Genomic DNA, 18,383 nt, shown 5'->3' on the forward strand with positions numbered 1-18,383 from the left:
ATTACAATCAAATTTAATCTAATCTTGACAAACTATATATCGTTGGAAAGGTCTAAGACTCTCGAATATATATTATACCAATATTTTTTGTAAAAAATTATGTAGGAAAAGTAATAGATCAATTTATGACAAGAGTGCACCCTCAGAAATCTACATTACAAAAGGAGCTTTGACCTTTGTTTAAAAAAAAGAAAAGACTTTTTCTCTATCACATTTTAGAAATCATCAGAAGTTATATATCACTAGAAAACATAAAATTTCAAAATTCATCCTTTAAAACCCATTTTAAAATCAGACATTGCATTACCATGTAAATGGCACATCAAATCATGTTACAAAATGTTTTCAGTCACGAATTATAACAATTTAGGTTTGTATAATGCACATTCATGTCTATCTTCAAAAACGTGAGTGACAGTTAACAGGTTAATCTTTCATTTTAGTCATTTTGACAGTTATTATAAACAGCGTTTACAATACAATCGCATTTATTTCTCTACAGTTGCAAAAGTTTAAAATAAAAAAAATAAATAAACATTTGTAAAGTTCAGAATCAAGATGTTTTTTTTCATAATGAAGTATTTTAAAAGAAAATAAAAAACTGAAAAAAAAAAATTTAATAAGTGCACAATCACAAGGTTTATTATCAATAAATGTCAAATTAAATAAAAAAATTTATAAAATGTATTTCATATTAAAAAGTTGATCAAGCAATGGAAAACCAACTTTAAAATAAAATAAATCTAAACAAATAAGAATTTATCAAGAATTTAAAAAGTGAGAAGTTCTTTACTATAAGAAAGTTCACAATCCAGTACTTTATAGAAGTTCAAAGAAGAGGAATTTATAATCGAGAATTGAAATATCAAGAACTCATGATCCCATTGACAGGTCATGAAACATTTCTGCAGACTTTGCTTACCTGTGTAAAACTAGACATTAAAATAAATGTCAATTTAATTGTATAAATAAACGTATTAATCATAGTGAGACATTACATTACCTTCAAATAGGTTGAGAAGAAGGGAAAAAGAGGGGAAAGGGGGTTTGGAAGGACAGAGGAGGGGAGAGGAGCAGTACATCAGTACATCTAAGGGTTAGCAGGGTTAGTGGTGTGATGCGGACTGAAGCTGGGTTAACCAAAGACAGGTGTGCAGGATTCTCTGAACACACACTCTTACCTCATACACCTGCCATATGAAGCGACAGCACAGCGAAAAACAGAGAGACACAGAAAAGCACATTCAGCTGTGTGTGTTTGTGTCCTGCGCAGGGCTCTGAACTAAGCACAAGCTGCAAGACGCTGCAGATCACTGTCTACAATGACTACAACTAAATCTGCTAAAGTTGAAGAGTCGTGCTAAATTAAATTTCACTCAAAGACAAACCCCTCAGTGATTCGTCCACCAGGACCAATGCACACAATAACACAAATCGACTGCAGGAATAGGGACCTACATGAGCTAGTTATCTTTCTCCCAAACACCAGTTGACCAACTGATGACCAACTACCAGGCTGATGTGACCTTTTTACACAACAGTAATGCACCTACGAAACTAAATAACCAATTTAAGCACAATTTAATTTCAGGTAAAAGAAAAAAAATGTTAGCAAAAAAACAACAACAACAACAGCAACAACACAAACTTGGATTCTAAGCATTTAAAACTCAAACTGCTAGTGTCCACTAATGTTCAAAAGTTTGAAAAAAAAAAAAGTCTCAAATGCTCACCAAGGCTGCATTTATTTTATTTTAAAAACAATTATACTGTCAAATATGTCAACTTGAAATAATATATTTTAAAATATAATTTATCCCTGTGACGGAAAGCTGAATTTTCAGCATCATTACTCCAGTCTTCAGTGTCACATGATCCTTCAGAAATCATTCTAATATGTTGATTTGTGGCAATATAATTGTATTTTTTTTTTGTCATTATCAATGTTGAAAACAGTCGTGCTGCTTAATATTTTTGTGGAAAGTTCAAAAGATTTTTTTTTAGCATTGTAAATGTCTTTCATGCCCCTTTTGATCAATGCATCCTTAATGGAATATAATTATTAATTTCTTTCAAAAACAAGCAGGCTGACCTTTTGAACATCAGTGTATATAAATCTACAAGGACTGCTAGCCTAAGTTACACTTGTCTAAACATAAGAGGGTAACAATTGCCGTTATTATTTAACATACATATTCATATTCATATTCATCATCTGACACGTCACCTCCAGCACAGGTCACCAGCTACAGTCAGCATGATATAGCAAAACAGGAAGTACAATTTATTAAACTCCATATGTATGGTAAACTTACTTCCACTACAAAAACACAGGACCTTTTTTTTTTTTTTTTTTTTAATACTGTTTGCAGGAAAACAAGAACCAGCATTTAAAGTTTTAGCAACTTCAGACAAAACATAAAAGACAAATGTTAGACACAAATAAAATGCGGAATGAACAAACACAGGTTAGCAGTGGTTGAATATATCTTTAAAGGGATAGTTCACCCAAAAGTGACAGTTCTTTCATTTACTCGGCCTCAAATAGCTCCAAACCTGTATGAGTATCTTTCTTCAGTTGGACATAAAAGAAGATATTTTGAATAGTATGGGTAACCAAACCCTTGATGGTCCCCATTGACTTCTATATTATAGTTGGGGACTGGAAACTGTTCGGTAACCAACATTCTTCAAATTAATTTCTTGTGTATCCATCACAAGAAAGAAACTAATACAGGTTTGGAACAATTCAAGGCTGAGTAAATGATGAAAGAATTATCTTTTTTTATTTAAATGTTGTGTACTCACCCAGTTCTTCTTCTTCTTCTTGCTGTTGGAGTCGGGGTTGTCCATGTTGGAGCCCAGGCTGGAGTGGCTGGTGGCGCTGGTGATGCTGGAGACGCTGTCAGAGGAGTGCTGTCTGCGCATGCGCAGGTCCGGCTGCGCTCCGTTATTACCTGATAAACAGAGAGAGATTATGGTCGACTTCAAGTGTGCGATTTAGTGTTCAAACAGCAAAACTTAATAATACTATATGTGACCCTGGATCAGAAAAACATGTCTTAAGTGTGCATTTTATTTATTTAAATAGCACAACTATTTAAAAAAAATATTCTGAAGAAAATCACCTTTAAAGTTGTCCAAATGAAGCTCTCAGCAATGCATATTACTAATAAAATTATGTTCTGATATATTAATGGTAGGAAATTAAATATATATCTTCATGGAACATGATTTTACTTAATATTCTAAAGATTTCTGGCATAAAAGAAAAATCTATAATTTTGACCCATACTGTGTTTTTTTTCTATTGCTTAATATATACCCCAGTGACTTAAGACTGGTTTTGTGCTCCAGGGTCACATATAATACATCAGAACACAAACATTTCTAAAAATATATATATACAGAATACTCTAAATACATGATTTCATGTAATCATTCATGTCAAAGGAAAAGATAGATAACAAAAAGCTTGCAATGAAATGTCAGAGATTTCAAATATGAAGTTGAACTGAAAAAAGTCTTGATTTCTTGATTCTTTTCTTTTGCTCACCTGTGCGTTCACTCTTGCAGGTGAGTTCTGGAGTATTGATGACGCCGTTGATGGCCGCTTGAGCCACTGCGTTTTGCTTCTTTAGCAGCTCAATTGTTTTCCTCAACTCATTCAGCTCAGAGTCCTAACATACACATACATATTTAATGACGATGCATCTACAAAATCATACTCTGTTTAAGCTTATTAATGAACAAGTGTGATGAATTCAATTGCAAGCATGTTAATATTTACTTTCTGTTCTGCAGTCATTGTGAGGCTCTTGAGTCGGATGGTCATGTTGCCCAAACTCTGCTCAAACGCTGCCACCAGGTGGGCCTGTAGAGAAAAACAGGCAAAATGAGGAAAGAGGTTTCATCCAAGTTCAAAATGATTTTTTTTTTTTTGCATGCATGCATGCATGCATGTATGACTCATAGCTGCACCATAATACACTATGTACATAACACAGATACATTGTGCAATCTGCCTTTAAGGTGGTTAAATTAAATGTCTAAGCAATGCATTTTCCTTGAGACCCACTCATTCACCCGTGGAGCTGCCTGGTTATTGAAATGTTCAACTTACTAAACACTCTTTACCTTTAAACAAACACTTAGATGTGCAATCTAAACTTTGGCCAGTATCCCAGACCTGCATGCGACAACACAAACTTTCGTTACAGCTCACCTTTCCTTCTAAATCTAATCTTCCCCTTAAGAACGAAAACAATTACAAATGATCTCTTACATACATTTTTTAAGAGTTTCAACTGTTTCTCCCACACCACAATGACAATAAATGGAGATCAAATAGTCTCTTAATTTTCAAACAACCTGAATATTTACACATGCATCCTCTAAAATGTCAAGTGATGTCAACAACATCTTAAGTTGTGCACAGATAACAAAGTTTGGAATAAAAAGAGATTTGAAATTTTTTTATTTAAATTTATTTTTTTATACCATAAATTGTCTCATTATTTCCCGTTTAATTCGTCAGGAGACATTTCAAAGTAAACATGAAGTTACAGTTAAAACTTTCCAAGCTAATATTCCTTAAGTATGGAAAAGTAACCACTAAGCATACGATTTTCTTCTGGATCATGGCCTCACCTCACATCCGAGAGGGTGCTGGGAGCTGTCATTTGTCTCTGTAAAGCCTCCCTGTCTATATTTTTCTTTCTGAGAGGGAGCGTGTTTCTCTGGACACCCATGGGAAGGGTAGCGGTTCAAAGGGAGCCAGATCAGAGGTCCGGTCCCATCAGAACAAACAACACTAAAGCTCTTCTGCTGTTCCATAGATAGCTCAGATTCTGATAACTAAACCACAATGATATATTGAGAAGCAGTGAAGCTCCTCCTATCACTGATAACTGACACAGACAAAGCAAAGAGGCCGTCTGGGGCCTTGACATGTTTTACTGGTGTCTCAAGGGCCCCTTTTTTTTTTTTTTTTTACCATTCTTTTTCTTTCTGTTGGGACATTTCTCACTGTTCTGTAACTGAACACTCACTGAAGTGTTTTGTCTACACAGCAAATATAGTCATCAAACCGAAACAATGTTCTAAATACGTCTTACATGTATAAATAATCCTTCACCTCATTCTCAACAAGTCGACAAGTTCATGTCCGAGACCATTACGCACAAGCTTGAAATTGAAGAAAAAGAAAATCTGGGCTGTTTAGTGCACATTTAAACTCCTCTTTTGTTAGTTCCTCTGAACAAACTCTTGTCTAGTTTGTATTTACAAGACAGGATTCCTTTGCCTTAGGCACAAGAGACATGTCTTTATGATTTATCTTTAGGAGAACATATCAAAAACACTAAACATGGTCTGTACTCCCCTTTGTCTATAGCCATAAATCATCACATCAAATCATCAGTTCTCTGGTAGAAATGGCGTGGATCTGTTTTGACTTGTATTATTCTGCATAGTCTCCGAGTATAATATACTTTAGTCTAATATGTTATATTTTATAAAAAATACAGTGGCCCCCAGCAGTACTTATTTTTTACAACTGTGACTTTATATCTCACAGTTGTGACTATTTCTCAAAATCTTGACTTTTTCTGTTGTATGTTACTTTTTTCCATCATAGTTGCAAATTTCATACCTCAAAATTGCAACTATTTCTCACAAATGTAATTTTATATCTTACATTAGAGACTTCTTTACCCCCAAATTTTGACTATAGGATTTCTAATAAATGTTATACCTCAGGAACGTTAAATCAGACAATATAATTTTATACATCACATCTGTGATTTCTTCTGATAATTGTGACTTAAACTCAACACTCTCACAAATGTAATTTTATCTCACAAAATGACTTAAACGATAAGATCTAATGATCTTCTTTGCACAATTGTAAACTTTATACAGTACCTCAAAATTGTGACTTTTTCCAACAGTTTTAATTTTATATCTCAAAGATTGACTACTTTTCTGATAACTTTTATATCTAAAATTGTGAACACGTCGCACAATATTAGATTTCACAGCTGTCACTTTTTCTAATTACCTTAACTTTATACCTTTTGCAAATGCTACCCATTTTAATTCTAACTGCACATTGTGACTTTACTTCTCGTAACTTTGACTGTCTTATACAGTAGAGTGATCTCTAAAAACAGGTTTATTTTTTTTTTTAACATAACAGTTTTAACTACTGTACATGGGTAAGTGCGTGTTAAATGTATAGCCAGTGTTGCTTAAGACGTAGCGCTATTGTATGATAATATAACGTCAAATGGAAACTCCAATGAGGTCACAATCAACGCTGACATTAATCAAATACACAACCCACACAGACGTCAATGGGATTACAATAACACCGTTTATAAGATGCCTCAGGATGACAACTGAAACTAGATACTGAGTTGTGAATTAATTATGCCCTGTAGATAGATAAAGACAACTATGTATCTGTGTCCACCTACATTAGCACTGAGCTGCGTTGTCAGGGCGGACACCTTTTCCTGGGAGGCGTCCAGTTCTCGACGCAGCTTGCGGATCTGGAGGAAAAATGTAGAAAAGAAACAGGTTTAAAAAAAAGAGGAAGAAAAAAACATGAAAAGAAGAGGAAAAGGAGGCACACACAAGGGATCCAGGTGTGTTGTGGAAAGAGTACTTTGAGATTTATTATCAAAGGGGGGAAACAGTTTGCAGGTGCATGTAAAGATCACAGAGATGTGTGGTGAAAGTGAATCCGCCCACAGATTGTGTTCACAACAGGTCAATGGTGCTGAATAAACACGCTACAGGTGACTACAATGCGCTTCACAGGTATCTGGGCGGCCACGTGTGTGTGTTGTTTCAGCGAAACCAAAAACATGTCCTCACCTCTGACTGTGATTTCTCCTCGGTCTGTTAAAATAAAAAGACAGAGTAGTTACTGGCACGTTTAAACCGCGTATATGCTCAGCTTTTCTTGTTCAAGAGTTGAAAAATGAGCTGCTTTCTCTCCTGAGGGTATAAAATGAACACCAGAGAGAGCAACACACACCTGGAAGTGAACAGAATGATAACCCTAAAGCTCTAAAGAGGGGACTTTTCCTTTTCCTGTGATTTATGAGCTCATCTTTACTGGTACACGCGCAGACAATCGGGAAGTTGGGCACATTTGAATACGAGTCAGTGTTGGTAGTAACACTAAAGTTGCTAACTAGACAATGGGAATCACCCAGAAGCTCTTTAATGATATCAATGATATAAAAAGCTTAGTTTAAATACACACGTGTACATATGAGCACTAGTAAATATGCTTCTCTACAAAATGTTATGAGCATAATAATCTGAGTTAAAACAGAATAAAAAAAATAACAAAAAAAAACATTGACAGAATTAGTGTATTTGAATGGTGATCTAGCCCTATTGTTCAATGTTAAATATTTCTGATTCATATTATATCATTACATTTCTTCGCTCGTTTACTTGTTTATCTCCTAGATTTTAAATCTGAATCTCAGTTGAATGAGCATGCTTGCTGACAAGTGACTGCTCTCGACAACAATAGGGCTCTAGGGCTTTTTGTACGTCGTCTTGCAAACACGCATGTAATGACACCCACTCTAATGCTTTTCTTTACCGTTGACACCTGTCCAAGAGCTAGACTGACAGTGATATTAAAATAGCAGCATTGTCTGTGCGTCACAGCATCAAATGACATGTGGGACAACCCCAGCTGCATCTAGCTGGTTTCGGTCTAATCAAATCTTGCTTTATGCAAACGTGTTTGATCATACAGACTCAATATGGTGATTCTGTCAATGCAACTCTGACCAGAGGAGCTTGGTTTGAAATCTCTGAGACCAAAGATTACCATGCTATTATATCTAGCTTTTGATGAACATTCAGCACTCTTTTCAACAGAATGAACCTGAACTTTCAAAAGCACCACAGAGTATTCATGTTTGTGTGTAAGAGACACTATGTTTCTGCACTGACAGCTGTTTCCCACATACACAAACCTAATACAGTCTGTAAATCAATTCTCTGCTTAGATAAGTCCAACTAGATACACTTTTCAAGGCACTACAGACTATATTTACAGGTACATAACTACGAATTAACGAATTGTAATAACATGTCATATTACATTTATAAATATAGAATAAGAGCAAACTAAAAACTAAGGTTCCTACCGTGTTCCAAGAAGTCACAGCTCTCCCCATAGAGAGAGTCGCCATCATCATGATTTTCCACTCTTTATACTTCAGCAAATCTGATCCTTTCTAAACAAATCTCTACTGCCTAACTACCTCCTCTCTTCCTGAAGTCAACCTCGGTTGAACTGAAGACTCACCACACGTGTGCCAGAGTGAGACTGTTGTTAAAACACCTCTGTGGGTAAGTAGAGCCGCCCATCTGGAGGTGTGACTGGTGCGTGCCAATTCATCCATTATCCTATATAATCACTGGCTGAAACAAACACTTGTACACTCAGCCTATAAAGAAATACATTATAATCTATCTATCTATCTATCTATCTATCTATCTATCTATCTATCTATCTATCTATCTATCTATCTATCTATCTATCTATCTATCGCATGTTTACTGTACAACAATTATGGCGTTCAGATTGTATGATTTGGATTTTTACTAAATGTTTATGCTTATTATGGAAGAGTTTGTATAAAACAAAGTATGTTAGAAAGTAAAAATAAAAAAATGTAAAACACACACACACAAAACTCACCGTTGAATAGACAGAAGAGGTGCTGGACACCAGCGAGAGGGATGATCCATGAACTAAAGGGAGAACAACATAAAGGTATAGTAATTAAGACATTTTGGGATGTGGCAGATTGTTGCTTGAAAACCTATATGAAAAGTAAGCACATCAGATAAAGTAAGTGTATTTTAATGCTAAAATGACTGCTTAATGGAAGTAGTAGATTTTAAAGTACACAGCAGTGTTTACGAATGCTCACTTTTTAAAACACCTAAATGCAATGTTAGCCCCCGGCTATCTTACACAGACAAACAAACACAGACAGACAATAGCATCAACCTGAACACTGTGTCTAACAACTAAACCTCTAATTAAACTTTCACCTGCCCCGACAAGATGTGACTCATCAGAGATAATAACAACATCAGTAACAAACAGAAACGCTGATCGTTACAGTGAGCTTAGGGTGCGACTTCAAATCATTTCTTCATGATGCCTTATCAGCCCTGAGGAAACGCCAAGCGGCTGGCTGGGAGTCATGTGGGCGGGGTTTAGGTGCGAGAATGAAAGAGCAGCCACGCTTATAAACTCAGCTGAGGACCACCCAGAACACCAAAACAGAGAGTAATGTGTGTTTGAGAGAGAGAGAGAGAGACAGGATGGATGGTTTAGGGAAAGAAATCCATTACATTACGTCTCTCACAGTTTATTATTACCAACACGAGTCTGTTATGGTTGTTTTAGAAAGGCATGGCCCAAAACATCAGGGTATCAGGGTACACCGTACAGATAGATAGATAGATAGATAGATAGATAGATAGATAGATAGATAGATAGATAGATAGATAGATAGATAGATAGATAGATAGATAGATAGATAGATAGATAGATAGATAGATAGATAGATAGATAGATAGGTAGATAGATAGATCACTTTTGCCAGAGGCTGAGGATATGAAATGTATCTTGTTTACTTCCTGTGTATGGATCAAGTCCCCTCTCAAACCCGTTCCCACAATCCCTCTGGGACTTTCACAGCACTCGTGTTTCAGAGTCACAGAGTTCAGTCTCGTCCGTGGCACACATACAGTATCATATGTTTTTATTCTTAAGATAATGCACATGGCTTTTAACCTGTATTTGGTTTCAGATGTCACAAAAGGCCCAGTTGGGTAATACTGGGTTACTGTGCCATGAGTGTTATTTTTACCCCTTTCTGCACGGGCCAGTTTATGGCTTAACCGTCTCTGGCAAACATCTTTCCGCTCTTAAAGAAGAGACTCATAACAGGTTAATACATGAACAGGTGGTCCGGGCTGAGTGCAGAATTGGAATGACTTAAATTGTAACATAAAGCTTTATGCACACGATGATTATTCAAAAACATTTCATGTGTGTCAGTGAAAGAGAGGAGAACAGAGGCTTGTTGATTTAGTCTTATGGCTGAATAGACTGAGGATAGACAGATGGGCTTATGCTGGATTCAGCTGTCTGTGAGTTGTTATAAAAGCCTAAATTCTTTTGTCTTCAAAGAACAACAACGAGTAAGCTCCCTACCAAGACAACATTCTTAATTAGCTACTATACAGGTGCTCCTGACAACAACATTATTACACCTTCTAAGATACCTTAGTTTGGTCAAATTATAAATAATCACTGAAGTTGTGACAGACTAAAGTGATGTACTAATGTATCTAATGGAAGATTTCTAAAGTAGAGAAGAGCATAAATGAATCTACTGTCTCTTGCAATTCTTTATCTCACCTTCCTCGAACCCGTCCCTGAAGGATCCCGACCGGCTCATGGTGCGGTTCTTCTCATCCAGCGACATGCAGGAGTTGCGCAGACGGGAATCACCATGGCTGTCCAGCGGGTTGTCCTGATTGGTCAGGCTGTTGTTGCGCAGGCTGGCTAGATTAATCTGAGCACCCGTGGTGGGGCTTCCTGAATAACACACGATGACACATAATCAAGATATACTCTATATATAATATATTCATTTCTAGAATGGTCTGCTGCTTGTATTATCATTTCAGATAGAGGTGCTCCGATCACGATCGGCCGATCGTTAATGCGCATCTTGTCAGTAAAGCCGGTTTTCTAATCAGCGGTTAATTCCATCAGGTGCGTGATTTCTCATAGAGCAGCTGTTACTACACAGAGCCGTTGTTAATAGAGAAGATGCGCAAATCAAGTTAATTTTCATTATTTATTTATTGGCCCATCTTCTCTATTAACAACGGCTCTGTGTAGTAACAGCTGCTCTATGAGAAATCACGCACCTGATGGAATTAACCGCTGATTAGAAAACCGGCTTTACTGACGAGATGTGCATTAACGATCGGCCGATCGTGATCGGAGCACCCCTAATTTCAGACAAATGAAATGTTATTTAAAGCAAAGTGTACACTTAAGTAAAACCTACAAATAAAACACAATGTCAAAATACACAAATAATCATATTTAATAATCCAGTATTGTAAATTCCCAAAGTATGCATTTTACCAAGTTGGGCAAAGTTAAACCGCGTTCCAGATGGTGACGTCAAGCTGGAGCCGGTGGAGAAGGGAGAGTTACTGGCCGAGTCCTGCAATCCACTGCCCGAATGTGAGCGCAGCCAATCACGTGCCTCTTCCTGACGCAGATGTGGTGAAGGGGCGTACCTGCAACAAGAGGACCGATCAATCAGATACCAGCATTCAAATGTCACTGTGATCTGAAACCTGACCAATCAACGTAATTAAAGTATGTGCAAAGTCATTTAATAAATTCTAACTCCTAATCTTTTATTGGATATATTTACACTTCCGTTCAAAATTGTATTTCAAAGAAATGAATACTTACATTGAACGAAAGACACTAAAACTAAAATGTACTTAGAATGTTACAGAAAATTAGATTTAGAATAAACAGTGTTCTTTTGAACTTTCTATTAATCACTGTGAATGATTATTCATTTATGAGTCCTTAAAAATGTATAATGGTTTCCACAAATATACTTAGCAAATCAGCATATTAGAATGATTTCTGAAGGATTATGTGAGACTGAAGACTTAAAATTTAAAAAAGAAAATAAAAAAATCTCACCAACTTTTGAATGGTAGTATTTCTGAAAATATATTTTATGTTTTACATTTTAGAACATCTATTATTAACATTAATGTGTAATATATACTTTGCATTAAAAAAGTATAAATAACTGAAATATTAATGTTTATAATGTGAAGAATAATAGCTTGTAAATGGAATTATAAATAAAAGTTGACAACAATTTGATTTGCTCACACACCGCAGACAGAAAAAGTAATAAAACTGTGGGAAGAAAAAAACATACATTTCCAAAAGAGCTACTAATTAACACATAGTACTCCATAATGTGACAAAACTCAATAAAAAGTGACAAGTGCCATGCGCTCACACAGAAACTGCGACAGGAAACTGTGCTCAAAAATAAAACTGTAACCCACACTGCATATTAAAACATAGAAGCATGTGCAAGAGAGAGAAAGAGAGAGACAGAACAGAAAGGAGAACATGAGTGACAGTACAATAAGGACAGTGAGCAGGATCTGCATATTCCCACAATGCACCTGTACTGTCCCTGCTTGGGAAGCGTGCTTCTATCACTGCAGGAATCATTGAGAAACGGACGAAATAAAAACAATAAGGGAGGAGAGGAACATCTAGAGCTTACTCAATCATGAGGGGTTGGTCCAGACAGATAATGAGGTTTAATTCAATTGTAATTAAACTATTAAAAGTGATTATCCTTTGATCTGTCTCTTGAGAACTCCTAGTCCAAACAAAAGCTGTTCTCAATCTATGCGGTCACATTAATCATAAAGCAAATAAACCATCTTTGTAATCACACATCTAGGTTTGATTGCGGAAAGTTACAGATTTTACCACTAGGTGTCGCTACAGTCACAAGTGCTAACAAAGGTGTAATTAAAACCCCCATGGATTGGTTTAACATTAACAGTTCTACATCATGTTTATGTGTTCAAATTAGTGCTGTCAATCGATTAAAAAAAAATTAACTAATTAATCGCACAATTTTTAAAAATTAATCGCGATTAATCGCGATTAATCGCAATTAAAAGACTGAAACTTTTTGGATATGTAAATGTAAAATGTAAATAATTAATGTAAACTCAAGACATTTAAATTTAAATTCAAAATATTTAAATTCAAAATATGATTGTTTATTGGAATTTTTGTTTAACTTGTAACACAGATTTTCTCATGTAAACAACATACCTGCAATAAACCATCAATATCCTCCAAATTAACTGTTGGCTTGAAAGCCATATTTATTACAGAAATAAAAACACAGGCATGTAAGTACCATTTGAATTTCAAAACAATCAATGCCAATGAAAAACAAAAATGATTTCCATGTTGAATTCTAAGTGGACTGCAAAAAAATTCCAAAGTATAGTCATTGCCAGTGCTTTAAGTGGGCCAGTACGCACCAGTACTCAGTACCGCCACTTCCAAATATAGCTCTTGAGCGTACTGCCACCTCTCCGTGCGCCCAGAACGTGCTTGTAGCGTACCGGTACGCTCATTTGGACATCTGTTTTAATAGAGGTTTTAATCTTTTACCTGCACCGCCGATTTTCAGAGCGCCCTTCACAATGCAAGCTTCCTAATTCATCCCACCCAGGGCAGAAACTACATTACCCATTCACCCTTAAGTTATACAAGTGAATAGCGCATGTGTCGCTTTTCCCGCTGTTAAGTGTCAACAACTCAACGTGGCCGGAGAAGGTGTGTGAAACTCGTTGTGAGTTATACTAAAGCAAAATCTTGAGTATTTATTGTCTGATAAACATTAAAAACTGTCTGCGGAGGTTGAGTCGTCCTGCAGCCCCCGCTGGCTGCTCATTGGCTGCAGCATCTTTTTTCTAAGTGCTAAAAAAATACCGTAGACGGCAAGGCACAAATTTAGATATTTATTTATCTAATTAATCTATAGCCTATGCACAAAGACAATATGATCTTTTTGTCCCCTTTTTGTTTTAAAGCTTGATGAAGAGAGAGAGCGCAAGTTGCTGCAGCTGCGAGGAGGACAGTGATGCACGCGCACAGGAGTGATTGACAGTTCGCGGCACTGTGTACAAAAAATACTCCGCTACACAATTATTTCGTTTAAGCTTATTAACGTTAGCGTTACAGAAAGGTCTGATTTACGCACTGTTACAGTCATTGTTTTTTTTTTTTTTTTTAAACAATGACATTTGAGTTCATGATTTTAATGTTGCTGTTTCTTGTGGCAGACTAAATGAAGAGTAATGTTTCTTGTGGCAGACTGAAGAGTAATCCGGCAGAGTTTTATACAGAAACTTTCCGTCTAAAAGTCCTTCCTTGGTCTTATCCATATTTCTTTGCACGTTGAACACACATAGGCCACAACTGGAAATAAAAAAAACTGCAACCGCGTTAATTGCGTTATTTTATTTTAACGCGTTAAATATTTCAAATTAATCGAATGCGTTAACGCGCTAATTTTGACAGCACTAGTTCAAATATTTCCTATTGAAACAGGAAGTACCTTTTTAAATAGCCAGTAGCCTTAAGTTTACGCCACAGCCCTGCAAAACCTCACCAGACACTTCTTTCACAAACTGATTTTTGGTCCATTTGTCCAGAAGAGAAATGCTTTTTTTGGATTTCACTAGCATTTAAATGGACTAAAAGCCACAAAACATCATTTTGATTGCTTGGGGTCTTTAAAACGTTATAAATACGCAAACACAAAGACACAAAGCCATGTGATTATTAAAAAGCAGCATAAGCAGACTCAAAAGCTATCAGACATTTTACCTGTCTTGCTTCCGGGGCAATGTGTTACGGCTGAATTTAGGACTTGCAGAGGGAGAGGAGAGGGGACTTGGGGAAAGTAGAGGGAAGAGGGTTGATAGACAAACAGAGCATTGGAGAAGAGATGAATAAAGAATTAGAGACACCCTAAGAGGTTTCCACACTGCAGTCAAAGTGTGTTGTTATTTTAGGAGCACTGTGATAGAACGACACTAAGCTAACCTGGAAACCTACATTTTACATTTCAATATAAAATGTATCCATCAACTGGGTTTAATATTTTTTTCTTTCTGTATTTGGAATAAAGCTTAACAAACAAAACACACACGTATATATATATATATATATATATATATATATATATATATATATATATATATATATATATATATATATATATATATATATATATATATATATATTACATAATTTTTTTTTAACTTAAAATCCAGTAGAAATGTTGCCTCGGCAACTATGTAAAACCAAAATATCTAGGTTGAAATAGTAACATTTATGTAAAAAAAATTAAATAAAAGAAAGCTAAAATAAATGAAATGCAAAAAATTTAATTGGATTCAAAATAATTAAAATAAAAAAAAACAATAAAAGCACAAAAATACTAAAACTGTAGTTAAATTAAACTGAAAAAAATACACACACACACACACACAGACACATAAGCCAATTAAAACTGTTACCAAAACTAAAATAGTATAAAAATTAATACTGAAAAGCAATTAGCTTCCAGATTTACAAACCTAAATTAATTTAATGGATAGGTATTTCCCATTAGATCCGAATCAAATTCAGAATTCTAATTCAGATTTGGATTTCGATTCAGAATTCTGATTGTCATAGACCACATACACACTGCAAATGTCATGTCCTGGATTCTGTACATGTTTTCTGTAAATGTGGTTACCTCCTTAAACCTTGCAGTGCAAATGTTACTTTTCAGAATTAAGAAACTGATTCTAATTCAGAATCAAAATCCAATTCAGATTAGCACTCCAATTTCCAAATTGTAATACACAATAGTTCAGTGTTAACCCAGACCAGTCTCACAGATTAAAGAGTACTTCGAAGTTTTTCTCTAGTCTCTCCCAGACTCACCTCTCTGACATGCCTGTCTTGGCACTACCCGTCCTCATCAGTGCCGGGTGGACATCCTCACGGTGATGCCCGCTGCCCACTGACATGTCGATGGACTCGCTGCTGGTGTGCATGCTGCTGACGGAGGGGTAGCCGAGGGCCGAAGAGCTGCTGATGGTGGTGCCCCAGGTCCCAGTGCCCGTTGAGTACACCGAACCAGGGCTCGAAGCTTGTTCGCTGCCTCCTACACTGGCACCGCGACCCCCGTACAGGGGACTGCTGGCGCCGCTGCCTGATACTGTGGAGGGGGAGTCCAAGGGCCCACCAGAGGACTGGGTGTGCCCAAGGGTAGCGTGGGGGTTGGAGATGACGACTGAGTTTTTCATGCTCTCTGCAGAGGTAACTGGGGCCTGTTTAGCAGCCTTACCACCAAAAAGTCTGAGAGATGAAAAAAGAGAAACAGAATAAAACCAAACACTTAGTAAGTCACATAATAAAAGCAAAACAGTTCGGAAATTCATGAGTATGGTTTATTAATCCATGGGCATGATTTGTTAAACCGCGGGTACAGTTTAAGAATTTGTGAGTACTGTTTATAAACTGAGGGGACGGATTGCAAAACTGTCGACACAGATTATACATTTTTTTCTCCTACAGGCGACTTCCCAAGCTCCGTGCTACTGTTAAAAAAAAGTATAAAAAATAAACAAAAAAAACAAACTCTTGACTCTTGTTAATAAATTATTTTTTATGTAGGCCTATACAATTAAATAATACCCTACATAATAAAGTTTAGTTTCAAATGGATGAAGACTAGGCTCCTAGAATATGTATTTTGCGCAATAGTTGAAATTATGTATGGAAACAGCTAAATTTTGTTTTTGCGATACATCAAAACTTATGCGACAATTAATTTTTTTTAGGGATGACGTCATCACGCACTCCATTTTACTGGTAAAAAGCAAGTTGGATGGAAACAGGCAGCAGACAGCAAATTTCGCAAAAACAAACATTCTCTGTCAATAACAAAACATTGCAAAAAAACTGGGTGAAGACTTGGCTTATGTCTCTTTTAACCCCGAAGCTAAAGAGAAAAACACAGTTCTATCCTTAAAAACAGTGGAAAAATATTAAAAGCATTTTGCTCATCAATAACACCAGCAGCGCAGAGGCAAACGCCAGCCACTCTGGAGAGTCATGATCCATGACCGTCATAAAGCAGGTTATGTAAACAGCTTCAGAAAGACCCTAATCATGGAGCTGGAGGAGGTTACAAAAACTCATTCCTTCTTTCACATGTTTGGCTGTGTAAGAGGGGTCATAGAAGATGCATGGGGCTATTAATTGAGGAAGCGTCAGTGGAAACTCTGATTCATGAGGGTGAAGTTCTGTGTGTGGTACATTGCCCCTGTCACTTTCCGTACCTTCTTAATGTTGGAGACGAGACCTCGCTATACTTGTTTCCCTGTCTCGCTGTCAGTGGGATAGTTGCCGCCCCTCCTCCCGAAACGCCCTTCTCTTTGTCCGTCTGATTGGCTTGGATTGTGTGCCCGTTGATTTTAGTGCCAGAATCTCTTGGTTTGCTGGTCGTGGCGGCAGTAAGGACATGCGTCCGGGAGCTCAAGCTTGACTCGATGCTGCTTGTGGACGATCGGTTTCCGTTACGGGCCGCAGCTCCAGAACGAGAAGGTCGAGGTAGACTTCGGTACTGCAGCATTGAACGAGCACTGGGGGACAGGTAGCCATCTTCTTGAGGGGGCAATAAACCATCGACAGCCCCTTTTAGTGTCCCTCTCCCACCAACCAGAAGGGCGGAGGATTTGGGAATCTTGCCCAGGGTGGCAGAGCCGCTGGTAATGGTGGCGCCACTCGCTGTCACCAGAGTGTAGCTGGAGGTGGTCACCACAGTTGGCGGGCCGTGGACGCCGTTAGGCTTCTTGAAACCAAATGTGCTAGTGGGGACTCGTCCTGCAGATGTTTTCTTGGCTTCATCTTCGCTGCTTCGACCGGCATCCGAGGAGGAATGCTGGACGATGTTGGAACTGGGAGACCTGCGGCCTTTTTCGGAGACCTTGGCATCATCTGTTTTACCTATTGGACAAAAGAATGTTACAGCTGGGCGAGTTGATAATGCATAAAACTTGCAGATAAAGTCAACGCTGTGTGCAGGAGGTCAATGTGACTTTGGGGGGGGGGTATCGTATTGCGATTTTTCTGATACAATTTGTGATTTAAAATGCAAATAATAATAAAAACAAATCTCCAAGTTTGCTGTGTTTGTTTGTAGGGTTGCTCAATATGTCAATTTTTTAATTGTATACCAATATGACTATATAATAATAATAATAATAATAATGTTTTAATTGTTATTATTACTTCTAACAAATAGAAAATAATTTTACAAAATAAGAATTATGACTTATATTTCACTGTATTATGCATTTAATTTAAGCAGTTATTTAAGAAAAAAAAAAATATTATGTATTTTACAGTCCAACTGATAAAAATTGTGAATTAAAAAAAAAAAAGAAAAATTAAATATCCAGGTTTGCTGTGATTGCTTAAAAATAATATTTAAAAAAAAAGGGTATTTTTCTTTTACTAATGTAAATAATTATTTAAATTAATATTTGAGAAAATAATTTAAAGTACATCTTAAAAAAATTATAATATTTACTGTATTTATTCCTTTTTCAAACCATCAAGCATTTATTTTGAGTTGACAAAGAGTTAACAACATCTGGTTTAT

The 18,383-nt window shown here is 36.6% G+C and overlaps 1 protein-coding gene across 6 annotated transcripts in view; it reads right to left on the bottom strand.

The window, feature by feature from the left end:
- LOC127961917 (neuron navigator 2) overlaps nt 1–18,383 on the bottom strand; it is a 175,283-nt gene that overhangs the window by 8,634 nt on the left and 148,266 nt on the right. For 5 of the 6 annotated variants that reach the window (XM_052561230.1, XM_052561228.1, XM_052561232.1 and 2 more), the window contains 11 exons: nt 17,059–17,725; nt 15,656–16,072; nt 14,546–14,611; nt 11,222–11,379; nt 10,481–10,660; nt 8,741–8,793; nt 6,883–6,906; nt 6,480–6,554; nt 3,791–3,874; nt 3,557–3,680; nt 2,809–2,957 (listed from right to left, as the gene is read on the bottom strand). In XM_052561230.1, the coding sequence (XP_052417190.1) occupies nt 2,809–2,957; nt 3,557–3,680; nt 3,791–3,874; nt 6,480–6,554; nt 6,883–6,906; nt 8,741–8,793; nt 10,481–10,660; nt 11,222–11,379; nt 14,546–14,611; nt 15,656–16,072; nt 17,059–17,725 (1,997 nt within the window). The remainder of the gene's footprint in view (nt 1–2,808; nt 2,958–3,556; nt 3,681–3,790; nt 3,875–6,479; nt 6,555–6,882; nt 6,907–8,740; nt 8,794–10,480; nt 10,661–11,221; nt 11,380–14,545; nt 14,612–15,655; nt 16,073–17,058; nt 17,726–18,383) is intronic. The other variant, XM_052561231.1, reaches the window with a different exon arrangement.

Source organism: Carassius gibelio, chromosome B7 (assembly GCF_023724105.1).
Source record: "Carassius gibelio isolate Cgi1373 ecotype wild population from Czech Republic chromosome B7, carGib1.2-hapl.c, whole genome shotgun sequence".
NCBI lineage: Eukaryota > Metazoa > Chordata > Actinopteri > Cypriniformes > Cyprinidae > Carassius > Carassius gibelio.